General features: G+C 39.2%; 2 protein-coding genes across 5 annotated transcripts in view; both read left to right on the plus strand.

Moving 5' to 3' along the window:
• adcy7 (adenylate cyclase 7) overlaps positions 1-23,166 on the plus strand; it is a 570,666-nt gene that overhangs the window by 171,887 nt on the left and 375,613 nt on the right. The gene's annotated exons all lie outside the window — the stretch shown is intronic.
• Positions 612-21,574, plus strand: cylda (cylindromatosis (turban tumor syndrome), a). 4 transcript variants are annotated; one of them, XM_061045583.1, is made up of 17 exons: positions 612-951; positions 2,110-2,652; positions 3,942-4,253; positions 6,812-6,917; positions 7,583-7,684; positions 8,213-8,329; positions 11,933-12,321; positions 13,400-13,565; positions 13,661-13,802; positions 14,320-14,442; positions 14,713-14,804; positions 15,178-15,244; positions 16,242-16,374; positions 17,619-17,727; positions 17,953-18,071; positions 18,448-18,664; positions 19,262-21,574. In XM_061045583.1, exons 2-17 carry the CDS (start codon positions 2,161-2,163, stop codon positions 19,444-19,446), a joined length of 2,871 nt encoding a protein of 956 aa, XP_060901566.1. In that variant the 5' UTR covers positions 612-951; positions 2,110-2,160; the 3' UTR covers positions 19,447-21,574. The 4 variants fall into 4 exon arrangements, with proteins under 4 accessions (XP_060901566.1, XP_060901568.1, XP_060901567.1 ...); XM_061045585.1 differs by lacking the exon at positions 8,213-8,329; XM_061045584.1 differs by lacking the exon at positions 7,583-7,684.

A 23,166-nucleotide genomic window follows, 5' to 3' on the forward strand; every position in this document is an offset into this window, starting at 1 on the left:
GAAAGATAAGATATATTGTGTTGTTACAGTAGTTCAAAGTCAAGGACATATACATATATTTGATAGCTATGATGATCATATACCTCCGGTAAAAAATGGAATCCAAAGCAGATTGTGCCACATGTATTTATTATACATCAACCAGTATGTAAAGCAGGGTACATACGGCTACCTCAGCCAACTGAAAGATTTAAAAACGTTTTACATAATATTTTTTTTAACTAAAATCCAATAATATAGTCTATAACACATATTGGTTATGACAACTGAAAATATGCCTATTGATCATATTTGGAGAACTGGGTCTGCAAACTTTAGGTTCTCTTATGAAAAAAATTGTAAAAATACTTATTTTTAATTTTTTCTTTTTTTAATGGATTTTTTTTATGTTGCTTATAATTAAGAATTAATATTAATTATTACCTTGAGTAAATCATCCCCTGAATGCTACACTTCAACCAAACTATGCGTACTGCATAGATATCGGCCATTCATGGGAAAGCCCCACGGGATGGGACTTGGTGACAAACACAGTGAACAGCCAATCACAGCTTGAGAAGAGAGAGAATGACCAATGCCTAATGCAGAGTAGTATTACGTCATACATTTACTTCCGTGAGGTCGTCTCCTGTAAATAATATATATCTCATAACTGTAGCGATACACTGAATTTTTTCAGGTATTTTCCTCGGAGAAATTATTTCTGTAAATGCTGATAGTTCACTGAAGAGGATGGCAGTCCTCTGCCAGCCTGCGGCTATCGTTCAGCTCGTTAGGCTAACTTAAGCGTGATACTGGCTGGTTTGGACGCTAGCATTAGCTAGCCATTTAGCTAATCAGAGGTTAATACGGGAGGAACTAAGCTTGTATTCAGAGGCCTGGGTCCAATTGAGATGGATATTTGAAATGACAGTCACTTGTGGCCTCTTCCTGAATTGACGCTTATCAAAGGTAAGGTGTTTATGTCGGAGGTATTTAACGTGTACGACTATTTGTTTGGTTTTAGCTGACGGTACGTTAGCTACTTCCCTCCCTTAAAGGGCCTGTGACTGACAGCTCGTGCCTGGTGATGACACCCCGCTGGTTGTCAGGGAAATGTTTCTGATAACGAGTAATAATGTTACTGTCAGTGATTTAAACAAAGCTGTAATAATGTGTGTGGTGTGTCATGTCATAACATGTGATGTATGTCAGATCAGATGGTTGATGCTTTTCATTTTCTGTTATTTCTCAGCCGGCGTGAGCCATTGTCAAAAAGATCCTGCGATTATGCTTTTACACTGACAGTATTGAAATACCCACATAGGTATCTTAGAACAGCCTCTTCGGTTGAAATAAGTGATGAATTTGGCGTGAACGTGCTCTTGACTTGTGCTGGTGTGGTTGATCATCATCAAATCTGAGGTGTCATCAGGGGAAATCCAAAAGTCTCCTATCTGATTCTTTCAGTCAACTGCCTGCTTAACATCTATTTATAGAATATTCAAATCAGTAAATAAGGATATTGTCTCATGACGAGGTCCTTCTCTAAACAGGGGGACTGCACAGGGATGACTGGGCAGAAGAGAGGGGGACTAAACAAAGCTGAGCTATTAGATTTCACGCCACCAACAAGCACACTTCAGTAATCATACTGATAAGATGTTACGTTGCTTTGCTGTATTCCATCTGATTTCCCACATCAGATTGTCACCTTAATGAAATCATAAGCTGTTTTACCAAATATTCTATCATGCTATGCAGTTTCCCTTTACAACTGATTAATGAAATTCTCTCCAATTGTTTAGGCCAGTGTCTACTTTTAGACAGAACAGACATGTAGTGTGCTTGACTTGTTAATTGTTTCAATCTGTATATGAGTGAGATATGCACTTGCCCTGATGAAATTCTGTATTTTTTTCACCAATGGGGTTCAGAGCTACCATAAATCTGTATTTGAATTTTGCGTGATTAATTCTTTTATTTATTGATGGACTTTTGTTCTTTTTCAAACCACTGATAACTTCAGCTGCAACAATAACAACAACAACAACCATAAGTCAATGTGAATGTTTCTTATTGTCCTTTAATTCATTTTTTAATGCTTGCCATATGTTATTGTTTCCACAGACCAGAGGTCAAGCCCGTCTTGATGTTGGACCTCCTGCCTAGCATGCAGCCATGAGCTCTGTTCTGTGGAGCCAGGAGAAGCCCAGTGGGGGATTCAGGGAGGACTGGCGCTTCTATATGGTCATAAAGGAGTGTACAGTGGAGAAGCCTCCCCAGAAGACCCTGAGGATCCCCCGTGGTAGTCTTGGTCAGGCCTGCCAGGAACGTAACAGTCTGGGACGAACATTACCCCCCTGCAAGGGTAAGAAGAGTCTACGCATTCTGGACCAGACCAACGTAGTGCTGAGCCTGGATGAGCGGGACGTCCTGGAGCTGGATGAGAAACTGGCTGAGCTGCTGTTCCCCATCACCAACTGTGAGGAGCGATACGCCCTGCTCTGCAACAAATCACGACTAGAGCGCGTCAGTGATATTGACTGTGGTTCCAAGGTGCGCGTGCAGCTGCGCTCAGGGGATGAACCTTTACCTGGCGTGGTCCGCTTCAAAGGCTCACTGCTCCCTGACAGAGCCCTGTCTGGAATCTGGTTTGGAGTCGAGCTGCTGGTGAGGACTTCTGTGCTTCTTTCTTTCTTTCTGTATTTTATTGAGAGAGTTACATGGTTAGTTTGAGTCATTACTAATAATTGTCATTATAAACGTCATATAAGAAAGGACACTATGTCCTACGTGGTTTGTACATGTTACTTTCAGTTCACTGAAACCACAAACTGGTTCTTGAGAGCATTCTGAAACCAAGTGATGATGCTTCAACTAAGTCACATTTCTCACTTGTGCTGAAATCATTTAAATTGAGCAGACCAACAGTCCATAAATAAAAACATACTACCCTTGTGGTCTCTTATCAGTTAGGACAAGAAGTACTACTATGTCTGCTACCATTGGCCTTAATAAGTGAAAGCTCTCATGGCAGTTAAAATGAAAGTAAGTATTTGTGCTGAAATACAAATACTTTTCCAGATCCTGACTGTTAACAAATAAACATGTCTTGCCTGTTCAAGTAAGCCTTTTTGCTTTCTGTTGTTGAGCTACCATCTTGACTGTTTTGAGCTGTTTCTGCAAAGCAAAAGGCGTTGCTTCCAAAGCTGGGAGAAAAGTTCTGTTTTTGTTTCCCCCACAAACTTTTACTTTATAGTCAATTTCTGCCTTTCCCTCAAATTTGTAAGATAGAGCCTGTAAACTAAAGTTTGTTTATGAAAGGCTTAAACAAAGCTGCCATGTTTGCCTCGAGGTACACGATGAGATAGATAATTACAATATTTAAACTTCTGTCTTAGCCGTTTCTTCAATCACAATAATTCATCTTATTATTCATCAGGCCATTTATGATGCACTCTGTGTACAGTACAGTATAATGGGTTGGTTATTGCAGAACAATGATTTTATTCTACTGAGTCCAGCTGTTGTCTTCTTGAGTAGGTGGATGCAGCTCAAATATTCAGTCTGATTTATGTCCTTTACCAAATAAAGATTTCTGTTTTTTTGCTACTAGATGCCAGTAATATTATAGAAGTACTTTAATTTAACCCTTTTTTTTTAAATCAAAGTACGTGAGATAGAACAACAAAAACATGTTTCAGACTCTCAGTATTGTTTGTTAGAGTACAGTATCTGTACTTACACATTTGAAGGAAAGTATTTATCATCGCACTTAGTCAAGTCTAATATCTGCTGCAGTAATGGATCAAATGCTCTCACAGCTCTATGAGGTTCACTTCAAGCAGCCTGGCTACATGCCCTATTTGTTATGACAATAAATTGCCCATCCCTTCTCTTCTATTCTGACTCACTCTCTACACTCCTCTTTTCATATTCTCTTTACTTCGTCCCACCAGGAGGAAGGTCGAGGCCAGGGCTTCACTGAGGGCTCCTACCAGGGGCGCCAACTTTTTCGCTGTGAGGACGAGTGCGGCGTGTTCGTGGCCCTGGACAAACTTGAACTCTGGGAGGATGAAGATGACGAAGCCTTAGGCGAGTTGGAGGTGGACCATGTTAATTTGGTGGAAGATGACCAGGACTACCCTCCTTTGGAAATCAACTCCAGGGTCCTTGTACAGACCAGGGACGGACCAGAGAGAGGCACCATCATTTATTGTGACCTGCTGCCGGGAAATGAGAGCCTGGGCTACTATGTGGGAGTCGACATGGTAGGGTCTAAAGGGCTACATTTATTGTACCCACCACTGTATTGCTAGACACGTGCAATCCTGAACTGATTTGTTGATTCATTTATAAGTTAATTGACAAAAAAGAAGCAACAATCCAACACTCTCTACTTACTTTTCTATTTCATAAAATCATAACTTGAGGACCTCTTGCTTTTTCAAGGTATATCATACAGATTAGACAGTTAATAAATCTATTGTTAAAACAATCTACAGATTAATTGACTGCAAGAAAACTGCATCCAAAAGCACAGAATTTAGGACCATCTGCTGCTCTCAGTCATTTGAACAGAAAGGTATAAGTCATCTTTCTCTCCAAAAATTGGACTTGTCCAACTTTTTTTGGAATGTGATTCCCTGCCATGGATAAGATGAGAAGGTTGATACAATCTCTCTATGTCTAAGTGTTAAATATAAAAAAAAGCTTCAGTGAGCTGCTGGCTTTTCTTATTTCTAATCTTAGCATAAAGAAACAGAGAAACAGCTAGCACGGCTCTATCTAAAGGTAACACTAGCATCTGTAAATCTCACTAGTTAATCTGTTGTATCTTGTTGGTTTTATCCGGCCACAACCTGAAGTTTAAAAATAACAAATTGCTGTTTATGTGGAGCACTTTTTCTCGGTAGGGATCAGTAACCTCCTGGAGCCTCTGCAGCTTGCTGCTGAGTTGTCCTACAGCTCTTAATAAAACTATGTAAACATTGGCCACCTATTTAGTGTGCGGAGGCATTAAAACACAGTACAGATGACCACAGATATCAGGAAATTAAATGGAGGTGCAATTATTGGCCATCACTTAGGAGAGTAAATGGCACTAAATGTAGCCCAGTCACAGGCTGGGGCTGTTTCCTCGTGAAGTCAGGAAGAAAACCTTTTCTTTGATCAAAATTAAACATTGTTAGAGACACTGTTGTTATTACATCACAAGTACATGCATGTGTCAAGCCCAAAATACCTAATGATTTCATCATATATTGGCTGGGATGTACAGTTTTGTTATTTGCCAAATAAGAAGTGGGTGAGAGGGGAGATTTAGCATATGTGATTCTGAGAAGGTGCTTCACTGTCTAGAGAAGTCACCAAAAACAACATGGATTGTTGCTTCTTTTTAAAATTAAGCTAGCTTAAAGGTGCATTATGTAGTATTGGTGGAGAAATGTGAAAGTTGGAGAAGTGTACAAATTCAGTGGTATATGTTCTTAACTCAATACACAAACTGTCCTCTGAGTAAAATTTGGTCCCCGTAACACTGTTTGTAGATAAAAATACTACGCGAGAAGTTATGGTGGGGGGCCCGCAACAGTGAAACCGTAACTTTCCTGGTAGATTTTAAGCACTATACAGTGTTTCAGGGACACATTTTTTCTTTAGTAAAGTTTGTGTATTCAGTTCAGAAAATATAGCATAGAATTGTTTCACTTCTCCAACAAATTTCACCACCAAACCTTCATAGTGCTCCCTTAAAGTAGATGAAATCTATCTGTGCTCGACCATTCAGTTTCAGTGCTTTGGGTACCAGTTCCCTGGCTAAGGATGCAAATAAAGTGCTTTAAACTTTATCTATCACAATGCAAAGGAAAATATCTTCTGTTTAGTAAAGTCAGCCCATTCCTAATTGGTGTTTAATACCATCAGATTTTCAGTATTTTGATTTGCAGTCGATGTGAGTTTCAGATGAGATGGCTGCTTTTAATGAAGTGAGATGATATGTGCATTGGGACGCTCCGCTTCTGTAGAGGGCAGCAATGTGCAGAAAGTTAGACATTTCCGTTTTTATGTCACATTTCCAGAGTACTTGTCTCAGGTTTTAATCAGGACTAGCATGTGTTTTTGTTTTTCTTCCTCCCTCAGTCTGTATGAGGAAAAAAAGTCTTGTTGCCTGGGATCACTTTTGCTTGTATCTATGACTACTGTTGTCAGGCGGGAGTTGTATTGTAGTCTATTGTAGAGAGAGATGGAAACACATAACTGAGGCATTTGACTGCTGATCGTTAGCAGCACCAACAGCAGCAGCAGCACCCACTCTGTGCATCTGAGCCACCCACACAAAGGCAAGGCAGTCACGCGGGGAGTGAGGTAAAGACTTAGCGCTGTATGACCCAACAGCGTGGCAAGGGTCCAGCAAGCAGCTGAGGGGAGCCCACTGCTCTGCCTCACTCTGCGTCCAGCCTCGCCCTGCCTTCTCTAGCTAGTGGCAGTGGCTACACACTTATCTCAGATTATCCTGCCTGGGCAGAAATCCTGAATTCAAACGAAAAAAGAATAGTGTGGTTGTCTCGCACAGAATGTAGAGCTTTCAGGGGGAAGGATTGGAGATGGAAGATCTGTGGTTTATCTAAAGAAGATGAGCTGAGCAGTTTGGATTCAGATGAGACACAAAACAGAGGTTTAGGCTTAAACATCATTTTAAGAAAAAGCCAATAGACAATCCTCAAGAAGAGAGAAGAAAAAGAAAACGTTGTGACCACCTTAATCACTTTCACAGAGATGAACAACACCTGGAAGGTTCCTAAGGTTCTCATGTGTCCAACTCTTTCAGGACAATCCTATCGGGGACTGGGATGGTGTCTTCGATGGGAAGTTGCTGTGTAATTTTGCCAGTTTGGAGCACACCCGACTCGTCCCCATCTGTGACATAATGCCAGGTGAGTCAGCTGGTATGTGTGTTTGCTAAAAATGTTTAGCTGTCCCTCTCGGAGCAGCTCTGAGCTCTTTCTGGGCGTCCCGAGTTTGTGTTTTGCTTGCAGCGGGAAACAGAGAGCCTTTTGTGTCAATGGCTCACTTGTTTTTGAAAGTCAAGTGACATACTCAGGCTCTTTGTTCTCCACATTGGCAAATTGATTTGTTTATGTGTGCCACTGCTGCCACTTACTATTCAGCATGCATCTGGAATATGTGGAACATTGGGAATATTGTCATTTTCAGATTTGTCGTTTCTCATAAAAGGAAACATGAGCATACATTGTGGCATAGTCAAGCTACTTTATCTGTCACAAAACTAAACCAAGTTATTCATCATTTCCTAATTTGTCATGCTTGTGATGTTGTACCCTTGTGTGGAAAGTGATATGAAATAGAGTTAACAATTCAAGGTTGGTTAACTAGCTATTAAATTCAGTATCAAACTGTATGCCTTGAAATGTCTTATTCTGTTAAACCTCGTGGGAAAGAAATTATAAATCTTACTCACGGAGAGTCAATTTTCAGCATGCATTGAAAGTGGGTTGTGGAAGACATTTAGCGCTTGTTACTTTAAAATGCAAAAAGGGGTGTTGTGCCTCTAACGTGGATGTATTTCTGGGCTGTGCAGAGCTTTCGATGCAGGACCAAAGGCTGCAAAAGCACAGTTTTGCCCCCAGAGCTACCAGCAGTGACAAGTCGTCCTCTGGCCAAAGCAAACCAAAGAGCAAAGGTACTGCACTGCTGCCATGATACAAACCGTGTGGTGAGGATGATTCTTAAAGGGGGCCTTCCATCCAAATTGTCTGATAGTGGTTCTGGTTTCACTATATCTAATTTTACAGTTCTAGCTGTTGCTGGGGTCATTTCCTGAAACAAAACTTTTGTTTGTTTTCGAGAGCCCCCGAGTGAACCAGCTCAGGTCAAGCTCGTAGTGATTTTGGCAGTCAAATTGATGAGTTAAACTCTGTTGGTGGAAAGCCCCTTTACAAAGATAATAATAACAACAGAGGTTATGTTTTATTCCTGTCACAGTTGCATTGATTCAATATAAATGGAATATGTTGTTGGTACTCTGATTTCTTTTATGTCTTTACGTTTTTCAATGAGACTACTATTGCGTATCATTTGAGCTTGTACTTATCATTTGTTCCCTTTTAGTCCTCACTTGGTCTGTTGGTGAAATAAGGGACAAAACATGCACACACACACATTCTGCTTATCTCTCTGTTTTTTTTTTCATGTATTTTGTTATTTCCAGGACTAGATCATCAGTGCGGCAGTAGAAGCAAGTCTGACTTTTACTATACTTTAAATGGCAGCTCTGTTGACCCCCCAGCCCAGTCCAAATCCAAAAGCACATGGTACATTGATGAAGGTAAAACGCGGGTAATTACGGGATGTCAACCATCTTACCGGCAAGCTCCTGTCTACAACAAGCCACACACTAATCTGTTTTGCTAAGGCACACTTTTATAGGGGCTGTATAGTTTTTATTTACTGACATTGGCAGGATCAGTTCCCTCTTGGCCAGCTTTTTTACACTATGGTACTGTGGGTTTCTCCTCTGAAGGTAACATACAATCAAGTTTGGTGAGCCCACATTTTATACATTAACTCATGTATGACAACACATTTCTCCCACCTGTGAAAAGTCACAAATGTCATGTTAGTTATAAAATGTTCGAACAGACGTGACATGAAGTGTCTTATTATTACGACACACGAGTGTTATCCTCTAACTGATAAACTAGTTACATCACATTAGTTCTACTGTGATTCTAATCTATTATAAGGTATCATTATGAGGCACAATATTTCATAGTTGTATGAAGTAGTTTCATCTACTGCTATTATTTGTCCAGTAGTACATCAGGGAGTTTTCTAATATGATTTTAGAAACCACTGAACAGAGCTTTGGTGCTGAAACAGTAGCATTCAGCTGTCTTCACCACGCTGGCTAATATAAGAAATAGCACCAACACAACTGATCTGATCCTTGAATAGAAATAGTTTCCAGCAAGTTACACAGGAGTTCAAGTGTAGATGTATATTAGACTAAAGCAAGGATTCTTTATGACTTGCTCCCTTCAAAGTATTGTGTGTTTCATTGTGAAACAGGCCATCTTAAACTTTGTGGATGTAATGGATGTAAAGCTCATCACATACACAACATAGGTGTTTACACTTCGTGTATAGAAAGTATAGAAAGTGTGTGATTTGTTTTTCTTCTTCTGTAGGTGTGTAATATAAAAATAGACCATGACAAAAACAGAAGGGATTAGCTTCTATCACAGTCGGTGTTTTCGATACATTTGTGTTGGTGGAATGTATTTTTTATTTAATATAGATCACAAAAAAAGCTTAAAAAAACCCCAATGTGAATCTGTTTATCATGATTCTGATATTGTGCCTCATAATTAAAATACACTTATATAAATCAGGATTTTATTTTTGTCATCGCTTTTTTTCCAAGAAGTTAGAGAGAAATTGACTTCTAATCTAAATACATTTCCTGTTTGTAGTAATTCAGCTGTAGTTCCAGTATTCAGGGACAAAAAGCCCCTTAAATTCTGCATTAAGAGGACGATACAATTAGTTGTAATTCTGTAGACTTCAGTAGAAAAGTACCTCAAACATGTTGTGCAGACAAAGAAACTTCTGTGGTTTGTTGCAGTAGCTTGCTGTAAAGACCTCTCCACTATTCTCGTCCTTCATCACCATTTTAGTGTCAAATTCCACCTGCATGGACTCGTTGGTGTCGCCCTAAGGCTTTTAATAATGCTCAGTGCTGCAAATAATATCTTACCTGGCTATTATCAATTCACGGCTGCACACACAGTTAATGCAACAGATGCATACTGTGGAATACAATTTGCAGGGCAAAGCTTTAGTAAAAGCCTTTTTTTGTCAGGACTGATTGATTCAGTCAGCACATGTGCTCATTGTTTTGTATTTCTTCTTTTGGGACACAAGTTTATTTATTTTTTTTATTAGGGAAGTGACATGCACATAACATCACCAATACAAGTCAGTTGTGAAGCATTTATTGGTCTTATAAATCCTATTACAACCATTGTGTTCATTCTCTATATTAATGCATTATTCTGTTAATGATCACACTTGAAATAATGTTTAATATGTAACCACGACTAGCATGGTCAAGCTGTGAAATTTAGATTATACTAGTTAAACCTGATTGTTTGAATGACTGCAATAGTATTTCAGAATTCATGCAGACATTAAGAGAGGCCAGTTGTAAAAGGCTGACAGCTTATTCACAACTGCGTACTCATCCTGTGAATGTGTAATCATTTTTATGTTTCTCAGGGTCACTTTCCACTTTGTGGTTTTTTTTCTATTACGGTGCTTTTGTTTCTGTCGCAACGCCATCAAAACTCCTGACTCCAAACGCCTCCAGTTCTCTCAGTTAAGGTGGAGTTCAAGTGTGATTAATACACTTAAAAGTGAATGCCACCTATTTAAGAATTTACCCTGTCTTTCCTAAGCTCTTTAAAGCTAGGAATTGCACGATTAATAACAACATAATATGAGAATTGAAAGATTCATATATAATTTGTGTTGAAATTCACACAATATAATGAAAAATATGTGTTCCTTAAAAAAATATGTTGTGAGGTTGATGTCTATTTACTAAAAGATTCAATATGTTGTGTGTAATCTCACATGAATAAAAGCAGGAAAACATTCCCTTGACTGGGTCTGGTTACAGTGTGACCTGTCACTTCAGGCTGAATTGTAAAGTTCCAGTTTTCTGCTTTTTTTTCAAACTATATTTATCCAGGAAAGTCCCATTGAGATTAAAAACCTCTTTTTCAAGGGAGTCCTGGCTTTAATGTTTCTCTGCTCCTGAAACCTTCACAGTAATGTAAAACCTCTTCAGAATTTGAATGGCAGTGACATCCTAAAATGATTAGCCTTAGCAAAGAGTGTTCACCATGATACACAGTATTCTTGTGTGAATTCTTAGATGGGTGGCACCCCCCTTTAATGAACACATGATTCATAAGGAGGTATTTAGAGTTTTGAAATGTGTGTTTTTTTGTCAACTCAGCACCTGTGATCTGTGACTGATGAAATCTCTGAAAATGGTTAATTTGATTCTGTAGATAAACTGAATGAAGTGCTCATGGTTAATACCGGAAAGTTGTTTTAGCTCATAGCTTTAGTGAAGTTGATCACAAAACAAATCAGATGGAAAAGGAATCTGAACACTTGTTTCTCAAATCAGTACATTCAGACCTTTGACCCCAACACTTGAATTGGGTGGTGACTTTTTTTCTCCTTCCTTATTATTATTATTATTATTATTATTATTATTGTTTTTGTATTTAAGCATTGTGCTCTGGAATCTTTTTTAGCAATTTGACACCAATACACACTCTATTCTAATACCTTACTGTACTTTCAAGTAGGCCCCCGATCTAAATCATGGACCAGTCCCTCCAACATGATAAGCAAAAAAAAATACATTAACATTGCAGAGACGACTGCTTTTTATTGTCTACATATTGTTATGCCTCAGAAAAGTTTCAAATGTAGGCTGTGCCAGATATGAAGTATACCCAGAAAAAGTTTGTTTTTTTCAGTGTATTGGAAAGAAAATTATGACAAATGCACATTAGTCTTTACTACCAATAATACTCAAATGCAGGGCTTTCAGACTGCCAAAAATACCTTGACCTTCTGATGTCATTGAAGTAAAATGACTTAAACAGCTTCACTCATTTAGATGATGAGTACTGTCTACTTTTTCTAAGCCATTGTGCAGGTTCCTTTCTTTCCTCCCTTCTTTTCTTACCTCCAGTGGTTGAAGTGCTCACATTGCACGGGAAATTCAGTTTGGTGTTAATTCACTCTTATACACTGATATCTCTGTAATAAAGACAGCATGTGTAATATGATTGTGAAAATTGGATCTTGAATTATGTTTTGTTTTTTTCTGGCTTCTCTCCTGCAGTTGGGGAGGACCCCGCCAAGTCCCTTACTGACACGCCCCCTGACTTCAACCAATCCTCCCCACCCTCCAGAGCCCCGCCCCCTGCCTCGTTGTCCAGTGACAACAAGTTCCACTCTTTGCCGTTCAGCCTGAACCGAAAGCCCGGGCCCATCGACAGCATGAGTCATGGGCCCCTCTCTCTTTCTGTCCAGTCGGTGATGGGAGAGCAGCCTGAGCCCTCGTCACCTGCTGCTCCTCTCTCACCACAGCCTCCCACGCCTCCTCGTGGACAGCCTGGCCTTGAGGTGGGCTCACTGGTAGAGGTAAAGGAGAACCCCCCTCTGTGTGGAGTCATTCGCTGGGTCGGTCTACCTCCTGGCCTGCTGGAGCCTTTGGCTGGGCTGGAGCTGGTGAGAAAACACAGCAACGTCATTTAGGTTACATTATGAGTTACAGAGGCTGGTGGACCTTTTTTAAAATCATAAAGTCATCTTTTTAAAGTTTAAAACTTTTTCTGCAAAATGCACGCTCTTTTTAACGGCAGTTTCTCTGATTAACTGATGACCACATTAATATTTGCCAAAAATTCCTCTATCAACACAAGCTCATCCACACATAAGTTGTCTCACCCCCCTTGCCTAAAGCTACTGTAAGGAAGTTTGCATTGTGTATTAATGGTCACTGTGAATCTTGTAGTGAAAATTAGCAGAGAGCAACAGTTAACAGGCATTAAAATGAACTATATGAAAATAATCCATCTTCTTACTGAGACATCAGTATTCATTTCAGTATGTTTCATAACCAATTTCAAACAGGAGCTTTAAATGGCTTTATAGGAAATTATCATTGGTGAATAGTTTATTATTCGGCTAACATGTTGTTTCTGTGTTGGTTAAAACAAATTCATAAGAAAATTTTCTTATTAACATTCATGCTGAAAGTCAGACATCAATATCTGAACCACTTTCATATCTGTCTGTTCAATATACAGCTGAGGTCAGTAATTTATGCTTTATATAAAGACTTGCTTAAGGTGGGTCAGTGAGCCTGGCTTTTTCCATTTGTAATAAAAAATTCCCTATAGCTAATGTAAATCTTTGAATGACAGTTGTTTTCACCGGTGGTTTTCTGCTGTAGTGTTTCCTGACACTGGCACTGTCATACCCTCTTCTCTTCTTGTTTCCTAGCAACCTCATAGTGAAGATAAGATACGAGGAAGTCACTTCGACCACCAAAAAACCATTACATGTGTTTAGAAAATGTTGAACTTTTCCTTTAAAACATAACCCCAGCATTGTATTTTTAATATCAATTGCTTGTTTGAACATGAAGCAGTGTTAGTAGAAGGTCTGACAAATAATGAAGAAAGAAAGTTCGCTATAAAATATCTACTAAGTCAGGTTTAAGTACAAGAACAGGTCAAATAATTTATGTACAAACATGCAGTACTGGACAATAATTCTATTATACCATTTGACTCTCTTTCAGGAGGAAGAGTGCCCTGGTTGCACTGACGGCACCTTTAAAGGTACTCGATACTTCACCTGCCCACCCAAAAAAGCTCTGTTTGTGAAGCTCAAGTGCTGCCGGCCTGACTCCCGCTTCCCGTCCCTGCATCACTCGTCCAACCCCATTGAACGATGCAACTCCATCGGTGAGTCAGAAGAAGGAAGGATTTATCACAGTAACAAAAATCACCATTGTCTCAACGACTTTGTGTTAGTGCTTTTTCTGTTGGTGTTTTCACAGCTTTTGGGGGTTACCTTAGTGAGGTAGTACATGAAAACACTCCTCCCCGCACAGAAAATGACGGTCTGGATGTCATGGTGGGAAAGAAGAAAGGCATCCAGGGTCATTACAACTCCTGCTACTTGGATTCCACCCTCTTCTGGTGGGTACTCTTTCAGTCTTAGTTGCAGTTTATTCTATGTTTTATTAACTTTAGACTTTAGTTACATTGATTGGCTGCATGGGGCTTCCTCAGCGAGCAGCGCTGTGTTTGCCCAGAGGCAGAAGCTTGTTAGTAAACTGTTGTGACTTTGCCCACTGGCAGGTTGTACTCCTGCCGTGAGCAGGCTGGTGGATAGTGGATCTATTGTTTCTGCCAACTCTGCCAAAGGGCCATGAAAAAAAACGACTTTACTTCTCTAAAGAACAGTAAACGCTTTGATTACAGTTCGATCAGTGTGGAGTTTTACAATTTGGTTTAAATTTACCTTCAAAAAATATTGTATTAAAAAAAAAGTATTCAACAGAAAATCCAGGCCAAGGGCTTTCCATTGAAAGAATTGTCTTAATTAACTACACAAAGAACACAAATGCAACTTCAAAAAGTTCATGACGTGAAGAAAAGACACATGATGACACATACTAATGGTATTTCCCTGATTGTATTCTCTGTTCTGCAGTCTTTTCTCCTTCAGCTCTGTACTGGACACGGTTTTACTGAGACCCCGCTCAAAGACTGATGTGGAGTATTACAGAGAGACCCAAGAGCTGTTACGCACCGAGATAGTCAACCCACTGCGCATGTAAGTCAGACAGGTTTCACTGCACACCATCTCTTGGCTTATCACATATTGTGAGGTTTTAACCCAGTGATCTCATCACCTTTACAGAAAGCTCAAAGCTTTTCACAAAGCATGTTCTGTTTCAAGTTTGAATAGGAGATAAAACATGGTTTGGCTACAGATCATTAAAAATCAGACCCAGCAGACCATAATCTGAGTTTATAATTCACTTCCTTAAACCCTGAATGTAGCATAAGACATGTATTTATTTTCTTCTTCTTTGTCCTGTAGACATGGGTATGTTTGTGCCACCAAAGTGATGAAGTTAAGGAGAATACTGGAGAAAGTAGAAGCTGCCTCTGGATTTACCTCTGAAGAAAAAGGTAGGATAATGAGAGGGATGAACTATTTGTCTTTCAACAATGACTTGTAAATGTTTGACTGTTCTCAATATCACTTTGTTGTGTTATTTTAACCTTTTTTTCTATTCCACATCCTCTCAATATATCCAATTTTTAAAGTGAGAGTTATTGATTTTTTAAGTTAAACATTTTAAGTACACAACCAAGTCTATAGGAAGTGTGAAGTATTACTGTATGTGCCACTGCAAGTCATGAAAAAGAAAAGGAATCAGCAACTTGAAGATGTTTTACACATTGATGCTATGAACTTTATTGCAGTTATTGTGTCTGTGTGTGATTATCATTCATGATGAAAAGCTACCTCCCATCTCATGGACACACATTTGTTATGCAGATCCTGAGGAGTTCCTTAATATCCTTTTCCATCACATTCTGAGGGTGGACCCTTTGCTCAAGCTAAGGTGAGTCATAACTCACTAACTGTGGCTTCATCTAAGGAGATATAAGCACACCATTGTTTGGACTGAAACTGTAACATTGACGTCTTGTGATTTTCTAGTAGCTTTTCTTTGCCGAGCAGAAGATGTGGCTGAAATAGTTAGAGTTATTACTTAACATTCACAAACCTCGAGCATGACATGTGGGTGTGATTTATCGGTACATGTCTTTCATTGATTTGTTTACCAGACTACGGAAATATGACTCAAAGCACATGACTATTGAACTTCAAATTATATCTGACCTTCTCTAAATCTGCAACATGTAGATTAACACAGACACACTAGGTTTCACTTCTGCAACAGTGCTTACATTTGAGATGTAATGGTAGATAGTGTCGTTAAACTGTTTTTGGTCACATTATAAAACTCCCCCTCTCGTCATGTTTAAGGACCTTTGGTTCATCAGTGAGTAGAATTAAAGATTCTGACAGCTAGTTGTCATCATTCAGTTTACTTTTTGTATTATGTAGCAGTTTTTTTTCCATAGTAGCTCTATAGTTAAAAAAAAAAGACATATTCTGTTATTCATACTGAAACAAAGCATTAATGGAGTCTTTAAACCTTGACATGTAACATGACTAATCTGAAACATGAAGCTAGCTCAGAGATGAAAAACTACAACATTGTTGAATCTGTCTTACTTAAACAGGGACACGATACATATGTTCAGAAAGTGTTTATTTTAAATGTTTATTTTAAACTGTCTGATGATCAGTCTGCTTTATACTGCTTTTATAACACAAGCTTTTGAGAAACTTGTTAACTCTTACCAGCACATTTAATGAATCCCTCCTGATGTCTATATTTTATTAAAAGCCCTTGTTAGGTATTGATTTATAAATTACTGCATTAGTACTAAAGGGGCTCCTTCAAATACAATAGTTAAAATCACAGTCAGAGTGCCCTAAAATGTTTTAAGATTGGAAAGCATTGCTTAAAATGTATTTGTGTTTTTTAGGTCAGCAGGACAGAAGGTCCAGGACTGTTACTTTTACCAGATTTTCATGGACAAAAAGGACAAGGTGGGAGTTCCCACCATCCAGCAGCTCCTGGAGTGGTCCTTCATCAACAGTGACCTCAAGTTTGCAGAGGTGAATTTCATTTGGTTTAAACTTGTTGTTATAAAACATTAGCCTGAACTGATTAGTAAGATTTGTCACAGTTTGGCACTGTAATTCCCAGACTACAGATTACCACACAAATCTTTGAAATAGATCTGGATTATACAAAACAAGATGTTCATTGATACCAAGAGGGGACATTTTAGTAAGAATAGGATAGAGAATAGTGGCAAATCCACAATAACAAACACAGTGTACAAAAACTAAAATAATATCAGTAGAAATATACAAACTACCCAATTTAGGCTACAAAAATACCCCCATGCTCAAAGTTTTGCACCCCAACTTCATGTTACATTTCAGTAATAATTACTATTGTACTGATTACAATCTGTGCCAGCAATCATTCATCAAGTATTCCAGAAACATAATGCAACATGTAATGCGACTGTAATGTTATCTTTAGATTATGGATATAAGCCGCTTTAAATCTTTGGGTATTAATGGCCGTTGTAAATGTAGCATTTTTATATAGAACAGTCAGAAACAGTCCTCAGGAGAATGTAAATAGAGGTGTAGGTGCAGAGCTCTACATACTTCTGAATGGCTTCAGGGTCTATGGCTTTGGAAACAAAGTTTGAATCAGTTATTTGATCTGAAAACACACCAGGGGTTTCTCTAGCCTCACATGTTTGTAACAATTATCTTTTGGGAACTATTGATCATTCAAAAAGCACTTTTTTTTTCTCAGCACATGTGTATTTCCTTTCCCAAATCTAAGCTGAAGATGACTTACTGAAGTTTTTTTTTTTTTTTTTTAAGATAATTTTTTGGGCTTTTTATGCCTTTAATGGAGAGATAGGACAGTGGATAGAGAGAGAGTGGGGAATGACATGCGAGAAAGGAGCCACCCGCTTGGAGGACTATAGCCTCCATACATGGGGCGCGCGCACTAACCACTGCGCCACCAGCGCCCCCACTTACTGAAGTTTTGATTGTTTTAGTATCGACATGTATAGGGAGTTAGGGAGAATGGGAATAGGGGCCTTCTTCTGTCCCGTCTTTCTTACCAGCTGCCAGAAGGATCAACCCCACAGAGACAAATATGTCTTAACTGTTACTGTCTATAATTTGTTAGATATAAAGTACCCTCTTAATGCTTTGTAAGAAGCCTTCGTCCATAGGTCTCAGTTCCTGTGTTCACTGAGATTAGCTGATACTGCCTTGTTGACATAAGTTTTCTTTTTCTGTTTTGCTTGTATAACCCTTCCCAGGCTCCCTCCTGCCTTATCATCCAAATGCCCCGCTTCGGCAAGGACTTCAAAATGTTCAACAAGATTTTCCCCTCACTAGAGTTAGACATCACAGACCTTCTTGAAGACAGTGAGTTGAAGCTAATATTTTTTTTCTGGATGTTTTCTTGTTGATCAGACTTGATTCAGAGCTTTGTGATATTTGTTTTTGATATCCCTGATACTCCCTGTCACTGATACTCCGTTGAGATGAAGTAACTTTCTTGTTTTCAAACTTACTCTTGACATATTTAAAGAACTATACGTTTATGTTGTGTGTCAGCCAGAATAAAGGGTTTGTGTTTTTATTATCCAGCACCCAGGGAGTGTCGGATCTGTGGAGGCCTGGCTCTCTATGAGTGTCGAGACTGTTATGAGGACGGGGACATTACAGCTGGCAAGATCAAACAGTTCTGTGAAAAGTGCAATACACAGGTAAACAAAAGAGGGCGTTATTGCAACACCAGTCCAACAAAAACGTAGCTGTAAAGTCTAAGTCTAAACCGGCCACTTGGTGGCGCCAAAGCCAAAGGAATCAAACTGTTTCAGAGCAGAAGTTCAGTTGCAGGAGAGTTGATTCCAAAGTAGGTTGTTAGACATGTTCTGTTCCTTTCATCTAGCAGTGCTCTGTACTGGAAACGAAACACAGTTAAACTTATTTCTAAACCCCTATGTGGAAATAAAATATTTTCTTACTGTGACTTTAAGTATGAATGTGTATGACAATTGTTAAAATGATATTACTTCATCTTAAAAGACCGATTCCATAAGCAGTCTATGATACAGTGTTGGCCTGCTTGTACTGATTTAGGTCCACCTCCACCCGAGGAGGAAAACTCATCGGCACGGCAAACTGTCTGTCCCTAAGGAGCTGCAAGAAGGGATGGGGCGGCAGGGCAGTTATCCCCGCCAGAGGATGGAGCTGTTCGCTGTGCTGTGCATTGAAACCAGTCACTATGTGGCCTTTGTCAAGTACGGCAGTGCAGATTCTGCCTGGCTCTTCTTCGACAGCATGGCAGACCGTGATGGTAGGTGTCATGGTCTTTTAATGCTGTTATAGTTTTGACATCAAACTGATCCTTGACCTGAATGTAAGTACAGAGAAGTTGTTTCAGTACCACATATGGTATTATAGTAAGAGATACATACATATATAAAGATACAATGTCCCAATGATAGAGATACACAAAAAGATTATACAGATGATTTCCTGATTTCTTTTATTAGTTGAGTAATTGTTTGATCAGTCACATTTCTGGATTTAGTCAAGCATTGGTCTGCCATTTGAAATAACCTGAAGTCACGATAAGAACTACTTGATATAGTGTTTGGCATCATTGCTTGTTAAAATAATGTGCTCATTCAATCATCACAACAGTTTGTCATTATTTTATGTTGATCAACCAATTGAATATCAGCTAAATGTTAATTGTGTGATTTTTGTAAAAATGTTTTGATTTGCAATTAAAGACGGAACAGTGAACAACACCAGAAAGAATTTCAAACAGCTCTACAGTCATATCTGCCTTTGGTAACTTATGGGAAACGCTGTGAATTATGTTGTGAATATGGCTTTGCTGATTAATAAACATGTTGATTGAATGATGACTCGTGTGTCTTTGCAGGAGGGCAGAATGGTTTCAACATCCCCCAGGTGTCTCCTTGTCCGGAGGTGGAGGCCTACCTGAAAATGACCCCGGAGGAGCTGCACGCCCTGGATCCTAAGAGCATCCAGGGCCAGGCCCGACGCCTGCTGTGCGACGCCTACATGTGCATGTACCAGAGCCCAACCATGAGCCTGTACAAGTAGAATCCTCCTCTCCCCCAACCCCTCCATCCCTGTCCCTCAGCCACACCACCTCCCCTTCTCCCACGGCAGGAGATTCCCAGAAAGACCAAAAATGAAAAATAAACTGAAGGAAGAAAGGCTGCCAGCTAGCAGGGGTGCTGTCCGGAGTTAGCCCCCTACTCCACCTCTCCTCTATGCCTGCTCTTCTTCAGAGGGTGGAGAGATGGAAGAGAAGGGAGGGAGAAGCCTATTTGCACTGTGCATTAGTTGAAGTGTTGTGTTCTTCATGTATAGTCCTATGTAGCTTCCCTGTGTCTCACAGCTGAGCATCTGTGTTGGCTGATGAAGCAAAGGTATAGGCCTTATGAAGGTTCACTCCCTGTTCAGGGAGGAAGGGGGTAGAAGATGCGAGGGAGGGTATATTCGCTTCGCCACGCCAACAGACATGTGCAACAGAAACAAAATGAGCTAGTGGGAGGACCTCGGTCACCTCATTTACCTTACGAAAAGAGGAGTTGTGCTATTCTTAATCACTGTAAAAGTCGGGAGCTTTTCATAATGCCACATTAAGGAAGCAACGGAGTGCACAAAATCCTCATCCAACATGTGTGTACTGTTCTAAAAACTTGTGTAAAAACTCTTAGTAGCATAGATTTCTCCAGGTAGTTACAGCAACAGTATAGATGTCAACCTACTGTGCATTTGCATTAAGACCAGAGTATTCTGCTCTTTGTGAACTGGTTTGCATATTTCCCATCACGCTGTTTCATTGTCTATACAGTACATGTTTTGCAGAAACAGATGTAGCCATTGTAAAAGTCTCACGTTCTGCTGCATACTCGCTCGACCAATGCTGCACTTTTTGCTCTATCCCCGAGTGGACCGATCAGGAAACATTTAGGTTTTTGCTTCTTTTCTTTTTTTTTTTTCTCACATTGGAAGCCAGAGGGAGTGCTAATTTGTAGGTTGGGAGACATCAGAGTTTTGTGTTACAGAATACAAATGTGCTTCTTTTCTGTAGCTGTAAAGAACGCTCTGCATTGCTAATGCAGGTTAGATGCCAGATAAATGCATGAAGGGAGACTTGTACAATGGCTCCTGTTGTAGAGCTGTTTGGTGGAGCACTCCGTGCATTCAAAGGGTCAACGAGGTGAAATACTGGAAAAGTCTGGCTGTTTCCTTTAATAAGGGACAGTATGATGTTTCACATTAAGTGTTTTTTTTTTTTCAAGACTCCTGCTAATGACTAAATTTAAATTATATCTTATGTTTACAAAGCCTTTTTCTCTGCCAGTCAAGGCAAGTATTGACTCTCGCTGCCTTCCATGAAGATGTGACATGCAATGTTTCCAGCCACACAACACGTAACAACAAATTGTGATCAAATATTATTATTTATTATATTCTAATCATATTACAAACTCCTGTGTCGTCCTTTTTTTAAGAAAATGAATCGGGGCTGATTATACTGACCTGGGTACTGCTTGTCCTCTTCCACTGTATAATGAAGTGAGTTATTGTAGTTTACGCTCTCTCATAGCAACTACTGAATGTTAATAATGACATGTTGAACAGTGTAGAGTTAAAGGACAGGATGAGGACAAAAGGCTTGGAACCTTTGGTAACCACATACAAATATATATGTATAAAAACATTAAGAAAATATTTATCCTTGATTGATTAAACAGTACATAAAGCCTAAAGATCATGTTATGGATCGAGACAAAGCATTAGTTTTTTATATATCACATATAATTAGATGAAATCAACAAACTGCACAAGTTGGCATCAGCATTACACATCGTTTTCCTGCATCACAACTGACTCATGGATTCTGTTGTGAGTATTAACAAACTTATGAGGGTTTTATAAATGCAGTTCCAGCTGGCAGATCCCATTTTGCTCTGTGGTGGTTTCCTCTGTCAAAGGGATCCTGACAGGAGACCTTCCTGTGTGAGTGAACTTTTTTTCTGCACTGCTGAAGCTTGTAACTGACTGGAGCCTTGTTCTCTGGGAGAGAATTCTCAGAACGGAGGATGGGACTTTTATTTTCTGTTGCATCTGTACAGTTGACATATGTAACAGGTGGAAACTTAATGTCAGTGATGTTCCTGTCAATGTTAACAAAATAAAGCCCATTTTGAAGGCATGTTGTGAGTGTTGTGACAGCAGAACTGGCTTAAATTGTGTGGGAGAGTGGATCAGCATCAAGGGTTGTCGTAAGACGCTCATCTTGCAGAAGCCTTGAGAGTGGTATCAGAGAAAGGTAAGCAATATTTATTATTAATGTAGTATGGTTTGGAGAGTAATTGAACAACATCAATGGGGCAGGGGCACTATGTGTAGGAAGTAAGTGTTAGAAATAGAATAGAAAGCCTTTATTTCTCATCATCTACAATGAAATTAGAAATGCTTCACCTTAACGTGCACAGAAATACACGCATGACGCATCCACAGCTACAAACAACTTGCAGTCAAGTGACATGTTACAGCAGATAATGTATATTTCACAGTAGCTTGCCACAAGTAAAGAATATAGATATACTGTATATTGCACAGTCCGCAATATAATTATTGCAAAGGTAAGAAATATGGCTTCTGCAGTAGAAAACATGATTTGAGAAAAATATATGTATGCTCTGGAAAAAAGTGTCAATGAAAACCAAAAAGAGACACATGCATCCCTCAGTGTGTGCTGGATCCAAACACAAGAATAGTTAAAGAAAAACAAACAATATCTGCACACCAAGAAAATCCCGTTTGAAGGATTTATTAATAAGTGACTCATACTAGAAAGGTAGAAAGTGTATACATGGGACAGGTAAAAAAATAAACATATATTTCACAGTGGGGAATTATGTTGCACTATTGATTATTGCACAAGTAGGGGAATAGGAGAACGATTAAACCATATATATTACTGTACTATAACAACTGAAATTGAACGGAGTGGATTTTCAATCATGGACCACTACAGTGAAAAAATGGAAAGACGCTTTTTAAAACGTTTTTTTTTAGAACGTAGCTACTACTGTACTTCACTAAACATCCTTTTTCACCTTAAAGAAGTAGTTTAAAAGGTCTACTTGATAGCAAAAAAGAATAAATTCACAATCACAATAAATGACCCCTGATAAAGCCATTTAGCCACAGCCCATAGAAATCATGGCCACAGCTAAATACACAAAGACACCACATGCAAACAGTTTGCAAACGAGCAAAAGAGGCTAGACTCCAGTAATATACTTTACGTTGTCAAACTTGTTGTTAAGGTTCTCACAATGTCGTGTTGGAGTGGCTTCACATCATCTGAGGTAGATCTAACAGCACAATGTGTGTTTTAACCCTGAATGCCAAAGTGCAGATTGCTTCATATTGATGCTTTAAACAGCATCAACACCAGCTTTAATATATGTAGAATTTAGCTCCAGGATAGCCTGGTACAAGTGATTGAAATGTACTTAGTAAATTTATTCAATCACTGTTATTAGCTTTTGACATACTTTTTTACAAATTAGTCTGACAGCCCTATACAGACACAACACATTTTAGATGTAAAATAGTCCTTATCTGACTACAAAATGATCCATGCGATATTGAAATGATTGTTACTTTGACTGCTTAGTTAAGCACAAACCTTGAACATGACATGTTTTGTATGGAAAATAGAAACAATATGTTTTATCTAAAGTGATAAAATGCCTGTTGAAAGTGCTCTACACTTGGGTTGAGGATGTCTGA

This window comes from Labrus mixtus, chromosome 1, assembly GCF_963584025.1.
Source record: "Labrus mixtus chromosome 1, fLabMix1.1, whole genome shotgun sequence".
Lineage (NCBI taxonomy): Eukaryota > Metazoa > Chordata > Actinopteri > Labriformes > Labridae > Labrus > Labrus mixtus.